Below are 22,839 nucleotides of genomic sequence, written 5' to 3'. Positions count from 1 at the left end.
CGTCAGTTTGATTGTGTCGTTGAACCCGCCACCAGCCCCGACACGGCCGATTAGTAGTAAGGTTTGTCGCGTAAACACAACGTGCCGATGCTATGCTGGTACAGCACACACCGGTGTGTTGGAGCACCCTCCTCACTAGTTGGCTGTGTCGGCTGGTGGCGGGTTTGACGACGCATTCACAAAACTGACACCTTTTTTACGAGGAGTCATGTTTGCATAGACCACAATACCTGCAGTCATAATGCAAACAAAAAACATAACTCTGATAATGTGTCAGTTTGTTGCCAGATAAAAGGGTTAAAACAACTATTATCATATTTTTTACTGGCAAATGAGGTACCAATGGTGACGCATTCACACTTACGCGATCTAACCCAAAACAACCTATTACGGATGATATTGGTCGCGAAAACTTAAGTGTTCGTCTATTAATGCTTCAGGGGGGATCTTTGTATTAGTGGTAGTGTAGCGGGTAGCGCACTGCGTTGCGTACCCATCGACCCGGGTTTGATTCCGGTTCACGGTCAACACTGGTGATGCTTATCTGAACCATTTCTGGGCCTCCTCTAGGTCGATTCGGCCTCAAATGATTATCTGGTGCGGAGTGTTAAAACATCACCACTGGGGAGACGAAGGCGGTCGGGCGTGGTGCTGACCACCCAGCCCTTTGTGTGTTGTGGCGGCCTTCATATATGCTACTCGATAACAGCACTTGCCCCAACAGTCTGTTAAGGCTACACGGGAGTTCTTTGTCTTTATGTGTACATGTATACATCTTTGATAAGTACAACGCCGGTTCTTTAGTTTTCTTTCAAGCGAGTAAGTTGTTTTGCAAATCCTTAAGGGCGAGGATATGCTCCATTTATTTTGAAATGCCATAAAAAATGTATCCCTAGTGTTTTTTTTTATACGATATATATATCTCTTGGGTATGTTGGCAGAGGGATGCATTTTTTATCTATTTGCTTACATGGGTGAATTGGCGCTTAATTTGAAAAAAGACTACTCGTCAGAGGCAGGTGCGGGTTTATAGAAATGTATTGTTGTTGGTTATCACGTCGGTAATTATGCACGACATAGTGTTAACGCGAGCGTCCTATTGTTCATGATTATTACAGAGGGCTGAATACCAGAGACGGAGAACTCCTCTTATAATCTACGTGGCTATCGTGGACCAAGATCGCGGATCCTACTATCCGCAATTTTACTCTTATCTGCAGCAGGGTAAAATATCGCGGATAGATGACCCCGTGGATAAATGGGAGTGATTTGCCGTGTAATTGCTCTCAGCCACGAACGCATCCGCGAGCATTAGGAAACTGATTTGCTATGCATTATTGGTAAAATTGTGGATAATAGGAAGAAATAGCCCCGTGAAACATAGGCGTTTGTGCCGATCCTACAGCTGCCATGGATAATTATAGGAGTTGCGTATGATCGTGGCGCGGATCACCCGAGTTTTCCTGTAAAGTTAATATTTGTAATTCTTTTTTAAGAAGAATACGTTTTACCCTTTCTGGAAATAAAACAGGTGTTAATATCTCCAAACACCAAATGAGCACCTTTTGCAAGGAATCAAGTCTGCATTAACCACACTTGCGTGTGGTGAACATGCAAACAAACATACTCTGATAATATTAGCATCGTCTTCAGAAACTAATTGGCCAACACCAGAGATAACCTTATTTATGAATGTTTTTTGCCACAAGGACGTGTGGCTTATTATTTTATACATGTGTATATATTTTTGGTGATTGTCATTTGACCACGTACATACGATCAATCGGATGCCAGAAACGACAGCTAGATATAAAGTACCAGTACGCTTGCCGGTTTGTGGACTGTGCAGAGCCATTTGTTTAAACGGAAATTGATGCAACCGTCCAAGCTGTCGCAAGCCAAGGTCTTGATGAAATAAAATATTCTACGTCGTATATACGTAGATGCATGTCAAAGCTATCAAAACATTTCATACGGCTGCAACAGCTACACTGACATTGCACGGATAAAGTAACGATATATACGAACCGGCCGAGGAGGCAGGCGACGCTCCGACCAAGGCTAATTGTAGAAGCGTTCTTCGATATAAAAAAAAAATGCAATTGCAGTGGGATTATCCAGCGGTGAATGGAGCATGGCTCTTGGCGATTAGTGATCTAATTATGTCCTTGCTCGAAGGGTGCGCAGCTGGCCTTGTCTCAGCTGCTGCGTGTGTACCGTTCACACAGTAGGACAAAAAATTCTGCTGCAGATACACGTGTTTTTTTTTGGGTGGGGAAGTGTTCGGGGTGGTTTGTTACTGCGGGGGTGGGGAGGGGGGGGTGGCTGCACCTGAACCAAGATATATTCACCGAGCCTGCGGACGCGCGTTGTTTTTCGTGACAAATCGACCGTCGACAATTTGCCAAATCGCTTACAAGCCGCTGTGCGACGGCCCGTTGAAGGTGAGCCGTCGTTGATGAGCGCCGGGAGAACGACAGCGTGTCACGATCTCTGGCGCCCGGCCAACGTCCGAAAAATACTTCCGCAGCCCGAGTTACCTGGGACGTCTCCGTTACTTGTGGAGGTTATTTTAGTTGTTGTTGTCACCCTCCCCTCCTCTCTCTGCCCCCTTTTGGAGAGCCGAGTGGTGTGTGCTTGGGCTTCTTCGACGCACGTGTGACGATGTTGCAGCGCGTTCCCCCGCCCCCCTGCCCCCCCCCCTCCCGCGTAACTTGACTAAAAACGTTTAACACGCGCAGCGGGCGGATGCCTGAGAGAAACACAAAGGGGGTGATGCTGTGGTGAGATGTTAACTACCTCGCCTGGTACAAAGGAGGTCGTAGGTTTGATTCGGGCCCCTCGGTTGTATATTGAGGTCTGCGTTTCTCCCCGTGGTGGTCGCTTGAATTGTTCTCCAGGTCCTCCGGATGTTCCCTCCACATTTACCATCAACGTGCATTTAGAGTATTTGGCTGCTATATATGTCCATGCAATAAGCCACTTTGTTGAGCTATCCTTTGTCATAGCGAGGTCGCTTCTGAAAAAGAGCTTGAGAGCTCATTGAGCTTTATCTGTTAAAATTTAAAATACAATTTTAGTTCACAAATACCCCTTTGAATGTACGTATGTTGAACTTCTTTTGCACCGTACGTAGCCACCAGCACTAATTTGAGGTAGACGACCCCGGTTTGTGGTGAGCTCCAACATCGCGTCGCCGTTACTAGCATGATGAATCTGGACGAGTGGCTTGAACGGTCCGCGCCACATTCTTGATGCCAAGACGACATTTTAATGTTTATCTCGCAGCTACTGGATCATGTTTTACTCTTGTTATTGTTAAATTCATAAAGGCAAGGTCAAACTACCTCACCTGCTCAAACGAGCAATGGGATAAGAGAGCCCAGCTTAATCACGGGCGGCTGGAACCCAGATTTTCATCTGGACCTTGGGATTGCCGGCCGGCTCCCCACACTAACCAAAGGGGCACCGTGGGACGCTGGACCTTTCTTGAGCTGTTAATTAGCATCTCGAAAACCTTCCTTTGCCGTTGAAAACAAACGACGACGATGACAACTTGCAACGCGCACAGTTTCCCGAAAAAAGACAAACTCGAGCGCGACTCGGATGTGCGGAGCCGAACGCGGTGGTCATCGGTCGCTGATGATCATTCTCGTTGTCGTTGTTGTTGTTCCTCTCGCAGGCCCTGCAGGGCACCTGGGAGGTCACGAAGCAGCTGGCCGGTCGGTGCGCCCCGCCGCACACCATGGATGGCTGGGAAACCACCAAGCCCACGCTGCCCGGAGAGATGTTGGTCTCCGCTGAGACGAACGGAGAACTTGTGGGCTCCGGTAAGAAGCGGCGGCCTCAAGGTGTTGCTCCGATTAAACCCCTTTCCCTCTCCCCCTCTACCCCTGGTCTTCCCTCATCGTGTTAGTTCGATCCCCCATTTTCCCCTCCCCATTTAAATCTTCACCGCCCCTCCCCCCCCCCCAAAGCGAGGTCCCCGACTTTGTTGGGTCAGCAGGGGCCCCGCTTCTCCCGCCCCCTCATTGCACTGGGGACAGTCGCAGGATGTTTGCGGTACTCTGTCGGCGGAACCTCTTTTCGTGACGTTATCGGGCTCTTGCGTTTTGCAAATAAAAAACGGTGTCAGTCGGCGTGACCCCCCGCAGAGCAGAGGAGATTTGTGCGTTGGGGGGGGGCTTGGGAAGTCTGGCTAGACGAGATCCCCTTTGACTGACATGGTGTAGGGGAGGACTTCATCCCGCAGTGGATTGACCACGGGGCCGTTGTTTCATCTGTTCACGTGACCCCCCCCCTGCCGCCTGCAGCCACTTCGAGGTGATGTATTCACCACGATGTAAAAAACGATATACTGTTGAAATGAAAAAAAATTAGATTCCGTGTTACGATAATTGAATCGTTGAGACAAATTTACTCATCGAAGCACGAATCTGATTCCACGTTAGCTGATGTTCTCCGTTCAGTTAGCGGTTCGAGCAAGCAGCTTTCGCTTGGTAGACATGCCATGCCTGACTTTGGTTCATTGTTGATGAAGTCAGCCTCGTCCAGAGAGCTCAGAAACGTGAGCTCAAACCGGCACGTGCAGCACATTGGAAAACGCGAAATGTTTTATGATGGCAGCACAACGGAAAGGAGGGTTGACGTGGATGTAGTGCAACGACTCTACTTTTCAAATTTTACATTGAGATTGAGGTGGTGGCTGAGCCCCAGGTGATTGCGTCGGGAGCAGCGGAGGGAGCGGCGCATCGCTGTGTGACGTGCACCTCCTTGCTGTTTGTGAATCGCGGGGTACCGAGCCGTTCCACCTTCCGTGGAACTGACCGCTCTGAAGTGCGAGGTCACGTTTCGTCGTTGACCCTTGACATCGGACGAGCGAGCCTGGCGAACGTTACGTGCCGCTTGCGAGTGGAGTGGACGGAGCAAGCGGAAATTAAAAGACACGGAGCTTGGCAACTGGCGCTGTGAAGTATGAAAGGGGGATGGTTACGTAACCTGACGGCAGATTATAAATAAGTTTGATCGGCAAAGTGGAGAGAAGCTCCCTTTGAAAATGTAATTTGGGAATGGGTTGACATCAAATGGGAGAACATGAAACTAAGACTGTGCGACTTTGTTAGACGCCATGGGGGATGGAGATTCCTAAGGTCAACGAGCTGGAACAATTAATCGTAATATCTTTAATTTAATTTCTCTCAAGTCATTTTTTAATTCAGTTTGTCTACTTTTTTTGAAACTAGTTATAATTAAACTCAATTTCCCTTTTTAGAACTCTCACAGTGTGTCTCAACGGCTCGATGGAGCTCACATCATGTCACTTTTTGTTATTATTGTCATTGTTATCACGATTGTTGTTATAATGATTCATCTTCTTGGTTCTTTCGGTAAAGTCACGTAGAAGGGAAATAATAAAATAATACAAATAAAACATAATAAAATAAAATTCTCACGACGTTCTGGAAGCAAAACAACAAATGTAAATTTGAGTTTTTGTGTGCGCAGTTATTTATGAATGGCCTGAGGCCATCAAATCCCTACTCTTGAAATCCCGGTTTAATCCACAGTTTGCCGTCTGGATTAGAGTGGTGTTGCTCTGGTTCGTGGTGGAATCGGATCGCCTTGCAGTCACCTTCTTACGAATAACCCCCCCCCAACTCAGTTTCAGCCTCTAATCTGCAAGTCAACAGATTCTGCTTGTTTGTATCTCTAACAAATGAATTGACATCTGGTGCCTGTTTCGTGATAAGTGAACACTGGCATGCACAGGAAATTGGGCATAACGCTATCGTTACAACCCAGTGATCCGGAGAAGATTGCACATTGTACAGCTCCTTTTCCGTCACGGGTACACGGAGTTCACATGTATAGCCCTTTTGTTGATCCACTGCTGGATGAGGGCTTTCGCTTGCTGTGCGAGTCGTGGTTGGCTGTCTGATCGCACGTCGCTCCACTTGGTCAGTGCCGGTTGGTGGAGGCACGGAGAGCATGTGTGAGCGTAGATGTGCAGTACGATAATGGATGTTGCTGCTTTCGCCCTCTGCTGCCCGCCATGGCCTCCACAGCCTGTGCATGGTGGTCACCCAATTCTAGCACCATCCAGGCAAAAACCCTAATTCGTGTCTGGGATCGGACAAGGTTGAGTGGATTCTGGGTGATTTGGTCAATAGTTGGGAGCGTTAGAGGAGAGGTTCGTGCCCCGTGCAATGGTCCCGGCGACCCGAGTTCGATTTCCGCTCCTGGCCAACAACACTGGCGAATTTCTGAACAGGTCCTGGGCCTTCCCTATTGGGGAGACAAAGGTGGCCGGGTGTGGTGCTAGCCACACCATTGCGTGCCGTGTTGACCATCATAGGTGCTCACTAACAGCACTTGCCCCAACAATCTGTTTAAGGATTTTTGGGCGATGTTTGTCTTTGTGTCTTTTTGATAATCCAAATCATTTGCTGCTCAATCCTTGAACCAGTGGATGGAAATTCCACATTCCTATGACGGAGGATGAGTCCATGCTTGAGACGACGTGTGTTGACTCGCACCAAGTTGGCGTCAGTTTTATCCATCCGGGAGCAATTAAGATCTCGAGTGGACTCCCCTGACCAGGAATTAAACTTTGCAACGTTCTGATTGCAAGTCAATGTCTGTAGCCAGTGTGCCACCCAGGTGCTGGCATGCTGTATTCGGTGATGTGAAGTCGCGGCTGCGGCTGCTGTAAAAAAAAACCTCGCATTTCAACAAGAGTGGACAAAAGGCATTTATTTTAAATCGAGAAACATGGTTTATTATTTGCACAATATGAGACCAATTCCATTTGCAAAGCCAAGTACGGCAGTAAAATGCAGCGTGTGGTGCAATTGAGTGTTCTCCGGGGTGAGTAGTATGACCTTATTGAGTTGGGAGAAAATCCCATTATCACCGTGAAGCCCAGCCATGCGAATGAACAACGGTGTTCACGAAATGCGTGACTTTTTATTATGGTTTAAGACTAGTTTAATGCATGTAACGCACATTTTCGAACATAATGAAACAGGCCTTCGAGAAAATCCTTCTAAAATGAATTGAATGGCACCTTCATGGGCCATTACAGTTTTTTTTTTATCAGCTCCTAACTACGAATTCACGTCTTATTATAAAATAATTATCTTCACTTTGCTAAGGTTATCTCAGATCACAGCGAATTTTGGGCACTTAAACCACGTTTATTGATCATTAAAACTGCATACCATTCCGTGTTCTCATGTGTTTTATGCCATTTCTCTTTTTCCCCCCTCTTAATTTTTTAACAACTTGCAGTTGTTTTTGTTTCCCTCATGTGATTAGTTGACCTCATTTTTGTTGTTTGTTTCCATATTATTTATTCAACCCACTGCCAAAGGGCCTGCTCTCAATTGTATTAATTTTCTCATACTTTTTTCACCTTCCCCCCCTCCCCCCGACTTTAATTCAATAGTCCACACCGTGACCGTCACGATACGAAGAAATTACCATCTGGTGCCACTTGGAACTCTGGAAGAGCAACTCCATTACCACTCCCGGTTAGAGAATCGTCCCGTGGGAAAACGGCCTCCCTGAGCTTTTATCCAAACTAAAGGGGCCCTTTGACCTTTCCTGCACGCGCCGCTTTGGGGTTACGTCCGTCGCATCGCGGTCGAACTGCCATCGTTCGTCCTCAGGGCTGTACCACCGCCACGTTAAGTGGAAAACCCCAAAAGTCAGTTGGCGGGAGGTCATTGCCGACGAGTCTGGCTGCTCGACGCACTTGAGAACCCAATTTGACCATGGGTCACTGAAGCCCGCCGTCACGCCTGGGACCTTGGTGGCGCTTGCTCCTTGCTCTCACGCTCAACACACATCGTTGTGATGGTGAACCTAGTTTGTTTTACGAAAAAAGTGCCACTTGGTAAAAAAATTAATTGCATTCGGCCTCGAGTACAAATGGTTAACCAAAGTGATTGGATGCTGATGAGACAATTGGAAAGTAATTGGTGAAAAATGGCAAGATGTCAAATCAAACGAGACAGCACTGTGTTCTCAAACTGAGTGGGGGCGGTTTTGGCATTTTCAGAACATTTTACGTTTTGCCTTCTTTAGATTCTTGTGAACGCCACCACCACCACCCACCATTATTAACAAAATAAAACATAACGGCAATTGCTTGGTCAGCCTTCTACACCCCACCACTTGTTTAGATCTGCCAGAGGGAACTACCCATTAGGAACTGCAGCCCTGTGGCCTAACTAGAGGCTCCCAAAACCACCACAAGTCCCGCATGGCTACAGGTTTTTGCTGACGAGGGAGACACAACCCTCCCCTTCTGCAAACAAACAGCAGCCGCAGATGACAGCTATGTATGCTGCGTGCACAAAACCGCAAACAAGCTCTCTGGCGGAGACAAAGATCCCTTCTGCACAGCCTCCGTCGGCTTTTTAGGAAACTGCTGTCTGTCGGCGAGCATCTAATAAGGCTGCGCGGCGCCCGGCCACCTTTGTCTCTCCAGTGCTGATGTTTCCCCACCGGCTCCACCGCTCAATTAATGCGGCCTTGGCCTAGGTCAGGCCCACGACCGTTACCGATGTTGGCCGTGAGCGGGAATTAAATCGAAACTCGGGGGGTCGGTGGGTTCGGGGCGTGGTGCGCCGACCCGCTGCACCGCCGCTCCACTCAACGACGTGGCCGCGCGTGCACGTGTGTGCGCGGCTACACACACACGCGTGTGCGGCTACACACGCGTGTGCGGCTTGTGCTGCTCGCTTCACGAGGTGGGACGATGGGACAAATGTTTCCCAAGTGCGACATGTTAAGGCTTTCGTCGGTTACATACCCTCGAGGGCTTTGCGCGATGCGGCTCGTACCTTCGACACCAGCAGCTTGCAAGAGGGAAGGGCGACTTGCGCGCGGCGGCTTCGGTGTTCGAGCACGGCGCTCGTCGCCCGCGTTGGCACGCGTTTTATTTCCCGCTCCCGTGTGCGGTTGTGCCAACGCTTTAACCTTGCCGCGCGTGCCACCGGTCCATCGGCTGGCGAGGTGGTGGTGGGGGCGAGGAGAGATCCTGAGAACCCAATGAGCGATGTTTGTAATCGCCCTGCCTCCCGCCACACCGAGCTGTTCTCGTTTTGGGGACCGGGTTTGGGCCGCCGCCGCCTCTCCAGCTGTACGAGCCAACTCCTCGCGCCAATTCGGGATCCCTTCTTTATTTCTTTGCACGAGGTTGGTTCGAGTTGGAACCCCTTTTGCCGATGAACGGTCACTCGCACAGCACACACATTCCCAATGAGTGCGCAGCGATGCAGATGTATAGACAGCCTTGTTCTCTGGCCGGCGCGTTACTCCGCACGTGCGATCATTGCTGTCCTTGTCATCAAGCATCCTCATCATCACCGTTATCTCCGCACTTATGTTTCATTCGGGTGCGGAAGCAGTGGCACAGTCATTGACGCACTCTCGCACTGAGCTACGGTTTGATTCCGGGCCCGTGATTAACATTATTGGCGAGCGGTGTCTAAACTGGTCTAAAGTACACTGACTTCATCAACCCACATGGACCGGTTTGGCGAAGTATAGTCAAACAAACTCCACCCACCCCCCCTGATAAGACGTGGCGTGGGAAGGCTTTCATTTTGCACTTATGTTAGAAAACAGCCGCAAAAAGAGATCATATAACTACTTGTGAGATCCTTCAATTGCCTCTAAGCTACTCTCGGGGTGATGCACTTTCTTCAGCCTTCTTGCCTCGGCAGCGCAATCTGTCATTGTGGAGTGAATGGGATAATTATTGCAGCGCAGAGCCAAGCGTCACCAGCGGTGATTTGGCAAAGAGTTGGGCCTAGGCCAGGGCGGAGGTCTCCGATGAGGGACGTGCGAGTGAAGCGGTTCAGACCTCGTCCCTGGGGATGCAGCGCCTTGTCTGGCGTGAGTTTTTTATCGAGGCCCACGCGAATCGTTCGGTAAGCGTTTGAACAAATGTGACCCAGTTTGCATTGCTGCCTCTCGCGTGTGCCCGCATTAGCCATGATCCAAAAGCATCTTCCAGATGCAGGGTTCTCGTGATCAACGGGGGCAGCCCTCTGACAAGTCGGGGGTGGTTGGGGGGGGGGCTGGTTGGTGTTTGAAGTCCCCAGCTACTGGAAAAGCCCCTCCCCCCACTTGCTAAACACTTATCATCCAAACTTGATTAGAAGCTTTCGTGACGGCAGGAATTACCCTTTGGTTCTTTCGGTAAAGTCACGTAGAAAGAAAATAAATGAAATAATAGAATACGACGCTTCCATTGCAACACAAGCAGTCCTCATCAGGTAGAACTAAATGTGAGAGAGAGACAAAACACACGGAGACACACAGACAGACACGCAAGCAGAGAAAGACAACACAGAGACACACAGAGAGAGACGCACAACATAGATACATCAACACCAGTGGTGTGTTTTTTTACTCTGTTCGCCCGTTTGACATTTGTTTACCGTTGACTGTGTCGTGCCCACCCCCACCCAGACCCCTCCTCTGTCCAACCAGCAGTATACATGGGTAACTCACAGTAAGCCGATGGTGGGGTAGAGTGTGGGTCACTCCCACTGCTTCCAAGACTTGCGGCCAGCATGGAACGGTCTCTTTCTCTCTGCCTCGTCGAGAGCTCCCCGTCGTGTGGACGGGGCCTCCCTGCCCGTGCGTGGTGCGAGCGAGTAATTGCAGGGCTGCCCCTTTACCCTTGCATTTTACTTCGCGGCAGGCACCGTTGCTGGGCTGCGTCTTTACCGTTACACCTTTGCGTTTGTAATTATTCACGCGCACGCAGCTCACTTGCGACGCCGCGTGTCTCATCACGATTGAACTCGAGACATCGTTACCCCCCCCCACCACACCCCCAGGGCTAAGAGCTTTCAAAGATTCGCTTGTCGTTGAGAATAAGAGCTGACACGCGGAACACCGTGTGGCTCGCGTTCTATATATTTTTTCCCCTCCCTATGGCGTACCGTCTGTGTGCGCGTACCGCACATCCCCTCGCGTGCTCCGAACGAGAGGGGAAGAGCCTCGTGTTCTGCCGCGGGGTGCCCCCGAACGCGAGCTGTGAACCCAACGGGCGTTGTGTTCAGCGTGCCGTTCACTCTCGCATACAGAGCGCTCGCTAGGGCTTGTGAGGATTCATTCGTTCGTTTGTGGTAATTAACCTCCTTTCCCGTTCGGAGACGTCTGCAAGTTGCAGGGTGGGTGTCCCGTTCACCGCTGAATCTCAGAACAGGCAAGCGGTTAGCATTAATTTTATTTAGAGAGGTGTTGCGCCGCTGTTTTTAAAGACGTTGTACTCACCGCAGAGAACTGTAGCGACATAACCACACTGTGGTAGCTGGCGCCAAACAGCCACACTCCCTCGTGCATGGCCTTGTACGTCATCGGAACCGAGTCTGAAGAAAACCGGTGACGTAACACGTACACCATCGGAATAGAAAAGGGTTCAACTTCCCCTGTACTTGAAGCAGTCCCTCTCCTTAACCTCCTTCCATTCCTCTCTTAAATCCTCACCTCTTCTCCATCGCCCATTCCCTTCCTCTTTCTTCCCCTCACCCCTCCACTCGTCCCGTCCCTCCCCTGTAGCCCTTTCATGTCCCCCACGTGGCCTCTGTTACGGCCACTCATTCATCGGCCCTTACAAGCCATTGCCATCTAATTCACTCTGTTGTTGTTACCGCTTTTAAACCCTATTATCGAGCGCCTTAAGCTAAGGCGCCTTGAGCTTAGGCTCTCGACGTGAATGTAAAATGAGATGAGATGACAGAGTGAATGAGCGGGTGATGTTTATCTCTTTCTCGCGTAGCCGTTGACGCTGAATGAGACGCGTTGGCGGTCGTGTGCAAGAGCACAGCTGACGGCGAAAAAAATAACACCACGACACACTCGCCGGTGACGCTGTGTGCGTGGCCTTAAACATGAATAAATATATAATCGGCGACGTTTCAGGCAATGGGCCTTTTTGAAAGCACATAAATAGGTGTGATGAAGAAGTGGGAATTGCCTGAAATATGGCTACCTCCCCACGAATGCAGAATGAGACGAACAATAAATAGCGGGCTTGCAGGAGACACCCATTGCTACAAACGGAGAGGGCAGAGACGGTGAAGACGACAAGCGTAGAGTCAAGATGAGATGTAAAAGCTTTTACGAGACGCAACAAATGATAGACCTTGGAGACAATCCAGACGTCGCAAATCAAAACATTCCAGGGGAGACGGTCCGAACGGGGCCGTAGCAACGAGATTTAAAACTCGTAGTGGAATCGGAATATGTATTTATACCTGAGAAATCTGATGAGCTTTTTCACAGATGTCCAGTAGTTTTCACGAGAGGTACAGGGCCGCGGACGCGCACGAATGCAAAGGCCGAGAATCGTAACACTTCTGTTGATTGTAGGGTGGAGATGGAGAAGCAACGCCAGATTTATGACTAAATTTTGATTTAAAGCTTTCGTGACTGCAGGGATTCATCTTCTTGGTTCTTTCGGTAAAGTCACGTAGAAGGGAAGTTTTATTTTTATTATTTTATTACTTCCCTTCTACGTGACTTTACCGAAAGAACCAAGAAGAAGAAGATTTATGACTCTCTCTGTCTCTCCCGATTTCGAGTGGAGTCTCTCTCTCGGAGTCCCTCTGCCTCTCCCGATTGAGCAGGGCAGTCCGTGCGAGTTGGCCCAACGACAAGGATATGTTCACGTTAATTGTCGACCAAACGGCAACAACAAACATCTAGAAACATGCGTACAAAGTATTTGGCTGCTATAAATTCCCCCACCCCTGCCCTCCCCCCCGAAGGTTCCCTGGCTTGTGTGAGAAGTTGGGATTGTGCTGTGGATTGTCACCGAGTGGACTCATTGCCCCCTTGCTGGTGCGAGGAGCTAAGAGTTTAGAGCACGGGTCGGCAATCTCGTTTCTCCGGAGCCGCGTGCGGCTCTTTGAGGACTGCTGCTTCGTGACGCGTTGTTTACTTAGGACCCACCATCTCGTATTCACCATACAATGCATCACGGCTCTTGAAATGTTGAGTTTTTTTTTTAGAGGGAGAGAGTCTGCAGCTTCGTACGTCCCCGGTTGCCTGTTTATTTGGGATTGCGTCTCGAGTCGATTTTTTCGGGGTGGTTGTATCGAAACGAGCGTCGCCGTTGATTGCCGGTGGTGGCTGTCCCGCCGCGCAGATGAGGTGTGCAGTGCCGAGGAGGTCGAGTTTAACTGGGACGAATACCTGGAAGAGTGCGGCGCAACACCCGTCCCTCACACGGCCTTCAAGCACGTAAGTCTCCCCTGCGTCCGCCTCAACGCAACGCACCCTGATGTCATTTCACGCACTGCGTCTGGATGAGTGGCACGGCGGTTAAGAGTGCATGACCCCCCAGCCCCCTCCCCCCCGCGCGTTGAGGAGGTCACGAGTTAAAATTCTTGTCAGGGAGATCGGCTCGCAAGCCCGTCATCCCTCCTGAAGTTTGCAAAACCGTTACAACTTTGTGGGAAGTCAATCGGCGGTTGTATCTGTGCATAGACTCGCACCCACCATGGGAATGTAGAATTTGCCAGGAAGGTCTTCCCAGCAGTGTTGTTGAAGGTTTGCAGCAGTGCGTGCTGGTGTTTTGATGCACCGTTTGGTGCAGGGCCCCCGTAGGTTTGCCTAGTGCCGCAGACATCGCTAAAGAAACGTTCGTTATATCTGAGTAAAATTTGTATATATCCGGGCATGACCAAGAGGCGTGACGGTACATCTGAACCGTACCTGGATGGCATCTGGGCCTGTCCGGAGAGACGCCTGCGAACTTGACTCTCTTCTCGTGCATGAATTAAAATTTGGCCAGGCACTCGGTGAGACATCTACCGGCAGGGAGCTGCCGCGGTGTAACGGTCGGCACACCGGACAATCCAAGTCCAGGTTGCCGGATCGATTCCGTCTCCTGGTGCCGCAGTTAAAACTATGGGGGGGCCGAGCGTCTCAAATTCCCCCCCCCCTCTGCCCATTGAGCGGCGTAATTGGGTTAGACCACGGTTAGTCGATGGGCAGGTCGCGTGCGTGGCGGCGCGGTCAAGCGTGGGGTGCTGAACACCAACTCTTCCAAGACGTCTGTTCGGCGTGGAAGAGGAGCCTCCAAAACACCACCGCCTCGCCGGAGGCCTCTCTGCTGCCAGCAGTGGCACGAGCGAGCGAGCAGCTGCAGCGCGTTTCGCCCGTGCCCTCGTTTACCCTTGCGCCTACCAACACTCGCTTGCCGCTTGCGGACACCCAACCAACCAAGCCCTCGAGCCAGACCCCGTCCATTCATGGAGAGGGGGATGGGGGGGGGAGGGGGTGAGGAAACGACGCGGTGTCCGACGGCGCGCGACGGACCCCCTTCGCAGGTGGAGCGGAGCCTGCAGAGCGGCTTCGCCGCCGGGATGAAATTCGAGGTGAGGAACCGCGGGGGGACGGGCACCTACTGGGTGGCCGAGGTGGTGACCACGTGCGGGCAGCTGCTGCTGCTGCGCTACGCCGGCTACTGCGCCGACCGGAGCGCCGACTTCTGGTGCGACGTGCGCACTGCCGACCTGCATCCCGTCGGGTGGTGCGCACTCACCGGCAACGAGCTGCAGCCGCCCGAGGGTGAGATCCTCGCACGCGCGTGCGTGCGTGTATGTGCGTGTGTGTGCTTACGCGCATGTGTGCGTGTGTGTGCGTGTGTGCGCTTGTGTGTGCTTACGCGCGTGCTTGCGCGTGCGTGTGTGTGCGCGTGCGTGCTTGAGTATGTGTGCATACGCGCATGTGTGCGTGTGTGCGTGTGTGCGTGTGTGCGCTTGCGTTTGCTTGCGCGTGCGTGTGCGTGTGTGCTTATGTGTTCATGAGCACTTGTGTGTGTGCACTCGCTAACAGCACTTGCACCAACAGTCTGTTACGGCTATATGGGGTGGGGGGGAGTCTTTGTGTGTGTGTGTGAGCACGTGTTGGGGGTGTTGGGAGCGGTCACGTAGCGGTTACGAATCTGGCGGCTCAAGTTCGATGGTTATCTGACGCGTCCAGTCAGCATTAAATGTTTTACCCCGGTGTGGTGTGTGAAAACATCAGCATTGGGGAGACGAAGGGTGTGAGGGTCGGCGCTTGCTGTCCGAATAGAGTGACCCAACCGGAGAGAATTGTAGCCGATTTGGCTCTTCTCGCAAACTGGCTGTGTGCCAATTAAATTGTCGGCTGTTGTCCGACGATCGGGAAGCGTTGGTAACTTTTATTTTTTTTAATCTGAACGTTCGCACGGGAGTTCTGTTCGAGCCCGGTCTCGGTTTGTCCGCGTTGTCCAACAGCCATCAAGGAGAAGTACAAAGACTGGGGTGCGTTCCTCATCAAGACGCTGACGGGCGCGAGGACGGCTCCATCCAGCCTCCTGGAAGGGGTGAGAGCCCCACCACCCACATCCCTCTGCGTTGCCGCCGCGCGCGAGATGTTTACTCGCTTACGCCGTTTCCTTTTTCGCTGCGTCCATGCCGTCGTCCAGCGGTCTCAACCGAGTTTCATCTGAACGGAACTTTTTTTTAAATAAAAAATTTTTTAAACAGTAGACGAGCGCAGGCCCAAATGCCCATTATTGACAATGACAAAACAGCATGATCATCAAAGTTGTTCTAGATGAGATTGTTTACAGGTATCGTGAGATTATCATTATTGTTGTTGTTGTTATAAGAGCTTGGGAAAACGAGACCATGGAAGGAAATTCTCCAGTTGAACTGTGCGAGGAAAATGCAGACATAGAAGTGTCTTTACCTGCCGTGTGGTGGTTGAACACCGTGCACAATCTGTAATGAGACAATCACCTTGGGAATAAAATTGTGTGGACTTACAGGAGGCCCAGGTACAAATGAGTACATAGTGCGGTGTGTAGTAAAACATCGCCACTGGGGAGACAAAGGCGGCCGGGCGTGGTGCCGGCTACCCACTCACTCGTGTGCCATGCCGACCTTCATAGGTGCTGCTCGCTAACGGCACTTGCCCCAACAGTCTGTTAAGGCGACACGGTGGGGTGTGGGGTGTGTGGTCTCTTTGCCTTCGTGTTTTGCGCAGCCGAACCGAGGGAAGCCGCCGATGGAGCTGATCGTCCCGGGCTCCGTGCTGGAGCTATTCGACGACCGGGGGGACTCCAGCCCCCACCAGCACCCCCACCTGGCGCGCCCCCACCCGCAGAGCCCCTCCCCACCGCCACGCTGCTGGCCCGTCCTGGTCACGCACAACGTGGGGGGGCGGCTGAGGCTGCGCTACTGCGGCCTGGGCGAGCTGCACGGCGGAAAGTACGATCGGTGGCTCTTCTACCTGCACCCGCGCCTGCACCCCCTGGGCTGGGCACAGCGCAGCCAGTGCGTGCTGGAGCCTCCCGCAGGTGACGCGGCAAACGACGCCGGGATGGGTTCGCGGCCTCTGGGTTCCGTGCTGGCTAGCGGCGAGTGGCTCGCTTTAACGAGCGGCGGTGCTCGCGCGGCGAGGCGTTTTCGCGGATAGGGGCGCGCCGTTTATAACGGGGAACGCCCCACCGTTATAATGGAGAATGGCCCACCGTTTTAATGGAGAATGGCCCACCGTTACAGTGCGGAATGCACGTCGTTCTAACGTGGAACGTTTCGCCGTTATAATGGGGAATGGCCCACCGTTTTAATGGAGAATGGCCCACCGTTACAGTGCGGAATGCACGTCGTTCTAACGTGGAACGTTTCGCCGTTATAACGAAGGACTCCCCACCGTTCTAACGTGGAACGCCGCACCGTTACAGTGCAGAATGCACATCGTTGCACATTGCTTAACGCAGTTTTTTCTTAACGTGGCACCTATCGGGATCGCATCCGCCGCGTGAAACGAGGGATTACTGCGTGAACAATTTATATATGTTTAACTTCCATAGCCAGTGTGATGATCTGTATTTGTTTATTGGGGGTTAGGCCACGTGGTAGTCTTATGCCAACATTCTTGACGTCAGCCCTCCGCCACCCGACGAGATTATTGCGTTTACAAAGATTTTATACCTTCATTGCCGATGCGTTGATCAAATCTGCCACCAAGTTTGTGTTGCGATGAACATAATAATACATTGCGGCTGATTGATCGATACTGTTCCTGTTCGTTTCCCTGCGCAGCCATCAAGACGATGAAGTCTGAGCAGGAGTGGAAGTCCGTCCTTTGCTCTGTGTACGAGAAGAAAGAGCCGCTCCTGTCACCAGAGATCTTTAAAGTAAGTGTGCTTACACGAAGACAAAGACCCCCGTGGAGCTATTAACAGACTGTTGGGGTAGGTGCTGTTAGCGAGCAGCACCTATGAAGGCTGCCACGGCTCGCGAGGGGGGGTGGCCAACACCACGCCCGGCCGCCTTTGTCACCCCAGTGGCAGTGTTTGTACACACCGCACCAGGTACTCGTTTGCGGTTGAGTCGACGTAGGGGAGGCCCAGGACTGGTTCAGATAATCGTCACTGGTTTTGGCCGTGGGTGGGAATCGAACTCGGCTCGCCGGGTTTGGAGCGCAGTGCGCGCTCACCATTACACTATCGCTCCCAACGCACACACACACATGACGGCCGAGCGTGGTTCTGGCCACGTACCCTCGTGTGCCGTGCCGGCCTTTTAACGGTGCTATTCGCTAACAACACTTGCCCCAAGAGTCTGTTAAGGCTATACGTGGGTCGGGGGGTGCCAACTTTGTCTTTGTGTCTGAAGGAGCGTGCCGAAGTGCGGAGCCACCGTCTCGTGCCGGGCATGAAGCTGGAGGCCGTGCACCCCGCCAGCCCTTTCTGCATCTCCCCAGCCACGGTCGCCACGGTACGGGCCGTCCCCAAGCTTGTGACGGTGGTCGGGCAGTGGCAAAGTCAAGTCCGACGATATTCCCCTCCCCTCCCCCCCCACCCCAAATCCCCAAACCAACCACCACCGTATTCCACGACACGGCGGAGCGGCGGGCGCGTTCGCCGCTCGTTGCAGAGGTTCACGGTTCGAGCCCAGTAGGCTGCCCTGGTTAATACTGTGGACGTATTAACCAAAACATAATCATCTTTGTCTGCTTCACAGTGGATGTTTAAAGTTAAACAGAAAAAGTTAGCCATATGTGCCTGTGTCAGGATCTAAAATTTGCCAAACTCAACTGTCGGCGGCCTACGGCCAACTTATTCTAGCTCCTGCCGAAGACTTCGAGGCACTGGACGCCTCGCCCGTTGCCCCCACTACTCGCTCACTGTATTTTTTGGGGTGTGTGGGGTCGACAACTTTTGGAAACCTGTTGGATCAACTTTTTACCCCCACATCTGGCACGGGGGGGGGGGGGGGTTCCAGTTTCTTTAACTTTCTCATTCAGGCCTTTTGAAAGGCTCTCATAATTTAGTTGACGGACAAGCGGAATGCCATGCTTTTATAATACGATTTAGGAAAATGGCTCGCCAAATTATCAAATTGGATAAACCCACATAACGACATTGCTCCCTCGACTGTGAAGCTACTGCAGACTGTTTGCATGTGAAACATTGCACCTTTCGTGATAGCCTGGGGCTATGACAATGGCGCGATTACCAATTCTACTCGTGATTTGCATTTGTTTCGAGAGAGACAGAGGGAGGAGAGTCCGAAGAGCCGGTTGATTTGCGAAAGACGGGCGGAGAAGGGTAGAAAAAGAGTCAATAACAGTGCTTGCATCTCTCACTTATCTCTCCAGGAGAGCCACATTTGAGTATTGAATTGTGCTGCTTGAAATGTTGGTTCATATGAACACTTGAGAGGACCTGGAGAGATGCACAAATATGGGTTAGTATGCTAAAATACGAATGGATAAGTCGGCAACCCAGAGGTCACGTCCACTGTGACCTCTGTGGCCCACACCACCTCGCCTCCAAATTGCTGGACTCCAGGTGTGATGATCACAATGCTAAACATAATAATAATATATCCTCCAACATTTTTTTTTTATGACCAATTATACCACCTCATTGGTTCTGAGCCATGCAATCATTTTCGGCCACTATGGCCCATCCACTGCTGGGGTGAATGTCTCACCAATGCCGGCGCCGCCTCCTCCGTCAAGCCACGTGACTTGCGGGGATTGAAGTTGGGGACGCATGAAAATGTATCGGCGCACGCCGAGAACAAGCGGCTTTCATGCCTCGTGAAAAATACTCATCAGTGCAAAATTCCCCCGAGGGGCCTCCACAAATGGGAAAACCCAAGCTGTTGTACCGAGCTGCTTGAGAGAACGTTGGAACTGGATTTTGGTTAAAAATGCCGCTTTAACACCCCAACGTCTGGTGCAATCGAGCGCCCATTAGAGTTTGAGGGTGATTCAATTTTTCATCGACTATATTTTCTCATCAGCCACTATAGCAGCAGCCCCTCCCCCCTTCTAAACGAGTAAGTGGAATCTCAATAAAGTCACCAGCATGTGACATGGTGAGAGTCCTCTTGGCAGAGCTGAAAACGAGCGAGCTGCACGCATTAAATATATCTGAATTTAAACCACGATATCCTGCCACTCTGTACTCTTGGATGTTTGCCATCCAGGCTGCTTGGCTGGATATTCTTGTCTTCTTTTCCTCCCCCCCCCCCCCAATTGCATACCGATTGTGCCACCTGCGTCACCTCGTGAATAAAAAAAAAACATCTCCATTCGGAACTCTCACAGCGATGAGCGCTTCATCAACTCGTGCATCACTCAGATGGGCTCGTGTACGTGAACCCCGCAAGCAGCTGCGTGCGTGCATATGCCGTGTATGCGTGCGCCTTGCGATTGCGTGCACGCGATCGCTCCCGCGTGTGTTCCCGCTGCGCTACAAACCCGGCGACCAGAGTTCCATACCCACTCGCGGCCAACAACAACAGTGACGATTATCCGAGCTGATCCCGGCCCTCCCCAAGGTCAACTCATTCTGAAATAAGTACCTGGTGCGGTGTGCAGTGAACATCACCACGAGGGAGACAGAGGTGACCTTCCTAGATAGGCGCTGCTTCTCGCTAACAGCACTTGTCCCAACAGTCTGTCGAGGCTATATCGGGGGACCTTTGTCTTTTGCCCGCCCCCCGTGCAGGTGCTGAGCGATAAGTACTTCGTGGTGGCGGTGGACGAGCCGCGGGCGAGCAGAGCCGCGGGGCTCGACGCGATCGCCACCCTCGGCGCGTCCGGCGGTGGCGGGGGCGGCACCGTGGCGGTGCGGCGACACGGATCGGCCGGAGGGCCCGAGGCTGCGGGGGCGCCGTTCGTGTGCCACACCGACAGCCCCAGCATCCTGCCCGTGCAGTGGAGCCTCAAGAACGGCGCCACCCTCGAGCCTCCGCAAGGTCCGACTCTCGCATAGTAGTCGTTAGTAGTAATGATGATAATGACAGATCGATGTGCTTATTATATTTGTATTTTTTTACACAACGCGAGCCCATTACAGCCCGTCGCACGGGAGTCGAAGATCGCGGGGACCCGTCCCAACGCAGCTGAGCCGTATGTGGGAGGAGGGGGGGGGACTCGGTGTTGCCCCACGTCGGGGAGAAGTTGAACATTTAAATGGGGGGGAGAGGGCATGGTGGGATGACGAGGGAGGGGAAGTTCGACGTGCTTCTTGATTTGAGGAAAGGTTTTTTTTTTTTAAAGAACTTGGGAGAGAGAATCGGTGATGTTAGTAGTCTGCTTGGCTGTGGTGGCTGTCGCACGGCCACCACAGTCGTACGAAAACGTCCAATCTTGCCGAGCTGCAAGATGTGGCCGAGAGATGGCAACAGAGCAAAGTGGATTTGTGAATGAAAGTGTGCAGGTACTCGAGCGGCACCTGCTCGCATGCATGTCATGCACTCGATGTAGGAACCAGCTGATTGAGAGGGAAGCTTTCCTGGGCAAATGATTGGCCTTTGGCATTTTAAATTTGTCGTGTTTTGACGCTGTTTTCAGTCGTGTTTGTTATCAAAACGAATTGACTTTTTTTTAATGATTGAAACTAATTTCTCAAAGTCCAGAAAAGCCATGGATAAATCCACAATAACCAGACCTAACTCCCAGTGCCCTCTGAACGTTCCCACAGTTAAAGAATCTCTCGCAAGGAAAGTAGGTCCAAGTGACAATGAAGTGATGTGTGCCCCGGGTCTGGGTAGCAAAGACAAAGAGCATTGTTTTCTGGGCAAGGATAAGATCCTTGGAACATCATTTTATCCAGTGCCTTTTCATCTTCAGAAGACCACGCGTAAAAATCACAGCTTTGTCAAGTTCAATCATTGCTCTATTCAGACTTTCCTATCAAGCATCGCATCTCGTTGCACACAGTTTTTTAAAATATTATTATAATCCATAATGAAGTTTTTTTTGGGTCAGATTGTGTAAATATAAATGTGTCGTTAAACCCGCCACCACCCGACACAGTCAATCGGTAAGGTTTGTCACAAACCAAAACGTGCCAGTTAGTATAAACCCACACCATTTACACTTCGGTTACTGCGATGTTTCGCTGGCGATTGCAACCAGCCTCATCAGGCGATATTAAAAAATTATTGTTATCGACGTTGTCCCTGCTGCGTTCGTTGGCTGTAACGAGACCTCCGGCTCTCCCCCCCCCGCCCCTCCTCAGGCTTCAGCAGCCACGACTTTGACTGGGCTGAGTACCTGAAGGTCTGCGGTGCCGAGCCTGCGCCACTCCACCGCTTCCCTGCCGTGAGTCCCTCCCAGCCGAGCGCGGCCGCGTCGCCATGCCATCACGGCCGTTTAAAATCTCTTCCCTCGGGAATTTGCCAAATTCACGAATCGTTTAAACAACGCAATAACGGCCAACACGGCGCCGCTACTCCCGTGTCCCGTGGCGGCGACGGAGTTGGCGCCGATCCCGTTGGTGGTGGTGTTTTTTGGAAATGCCCCTGTTAGTAGCGGAGCCCGTAACGGTGCCAATCTATCGGGTTAGCGCTGCATGGGGTTTTTGCCAAGGTTGACGACACCGCTGCTACTACCGCTCTCGCCAAGACGAATGGTCGCCCGTGACGTGTCCTGCTTGTGTGCCCCGTGTGCGGATGCGGATGGATGGCGCAGGAGCACGAGTTCCAGGAAGGCATGAGGCTGGAGGCGGCCAATCCCCTGCAGCCGTCTGAGATCTGCGTGGCTTCCGTGGTGCGCGTGCGCGGGAGGCTTGTCTGGCTGCGTTTGGAAGGTGCGTCGATCGATCCGCCCCCCGCAAAGCATCAGCCCAGGGGCTGTCACGCAGCCTAACCCGGCACACGACTCGCACACATGCAAAGACAAAGGTCTTCCCCGTATTGCCTTCACAGACTGTTGAGGCAAGTGCTCGCATTAATTATTGCACCATCTGTAACTGACATTGTAGTTAATTACAGTTTCTGTCCTTTGTCACATATTCACGTCCGGGTGCATTTGACCATTCTCACGTTTCGTTGCTGCTAAGCGGCATTACCGTAAGCCAAGATCTTCCCATTGATGGTTGAAGTCCCCACACCTCCCATTGGTCTCCGCACCTCCTATTAGCACGGTTGGCTACGTACGGTGCGTAAGAAGTTCTACAGACATACAAATGTTCTCCACGCCACGGCTATATCTCTCGGTCTTGTAATGCAACAATCCATCCAGCACCTGCGCACAAGCCGAGCTCGTCGCTTCTTCTCCATGATGGAAAGGCCGTCGGTCAAAGGCAGACGAACAGAAGGTCCTGTGCCTGGTCTTGGTGCTTGGCGGAATATTTGTAAGTTTTGCATACCTGGGACGCCGGCGTGGTGAGACGATAACCCTCTCGCCTGGTACGCAGGAGGTCGTGGGTTCGATCCCGACCCTGACGCCTGCCGAATTTGCATTTTCTCCCTGTGGTCATGTGGATTTTTCTCCGGGTCCTCCGATTTTTTTCTCCACATTTAGAAT

The 22,839-nt window shown here is 51.7% G+C and overlaps 1 protein-coding gene across 1 annotated transcript in view; it reads left to right on the top strand.

Moving 5' to 3' along the window:
- The window catches only part of LOC144944285 (scm-like with four MBT domains protein 1), a 75,317-nt gene that overhangs the window by 38,174 nt on the left and 14,304 nt on the right, over positions 1-22,839 (top strand). The window contains exons 2-11 of the mRNA XM_078872310.1: positions 3,683-3,830; positions 13,175-13,269; positions 14,361-14,601; positions 15,294-15,382; positions 16,048-16,360; positions 17,109-17,203; positions 17,685-17,786; positions 20,033-20,282; positions 21,551-21,633; positions 22,003-22,120. Of these exons, the coding sequence (XP_078728436.1) occupies positions 3,746-3,830; positions 13,175-13,269; positions 14,361-14,601; positions 15,294-15,382; positions 16,048-16,360; positions 17,109-17,203; positions 17,685-17,786; positions 20,033-20,282; positions 21,551-21,633; positions 22,003-22,120 (1,471 nt within the window). The 5' untranslated portion in view covers positions 3,683-3,745. The remainder of the gene's footprint in view (positions 1-3,682; positions 3,831-13,174; positions 13,270-14,360; positions 14,602-15,293; positions 15,383-16,047; positions 16,361-17,108; positions 17,204-17,684; positions 17,787-20,032; positions 20,283-21,550; positions 21,634-22,002; positions 22,121-22,839) is intronic.

The sequence above is a fragment of the Lampetra fluviatilis genome, chromosome 34 (assembly GCF_964198595.1).
Source record: "Lampetra fluviatilis chromosome 34, kcLamFluv1.1, whole genome shotgun sequence".
Taxonomy (NCBI): Eukaryota; Metazoa; Chordata; class Hyperoartia; order Petromyzontiformes; family Petromyzontidae; genus Lampetra; species Lampetra fluviatilis.
The sequence above is the reverse complement of the archived record's forward strand: the minus strand, read 5'-3'. Positions and strand labels throughout refer to the sequence as shown.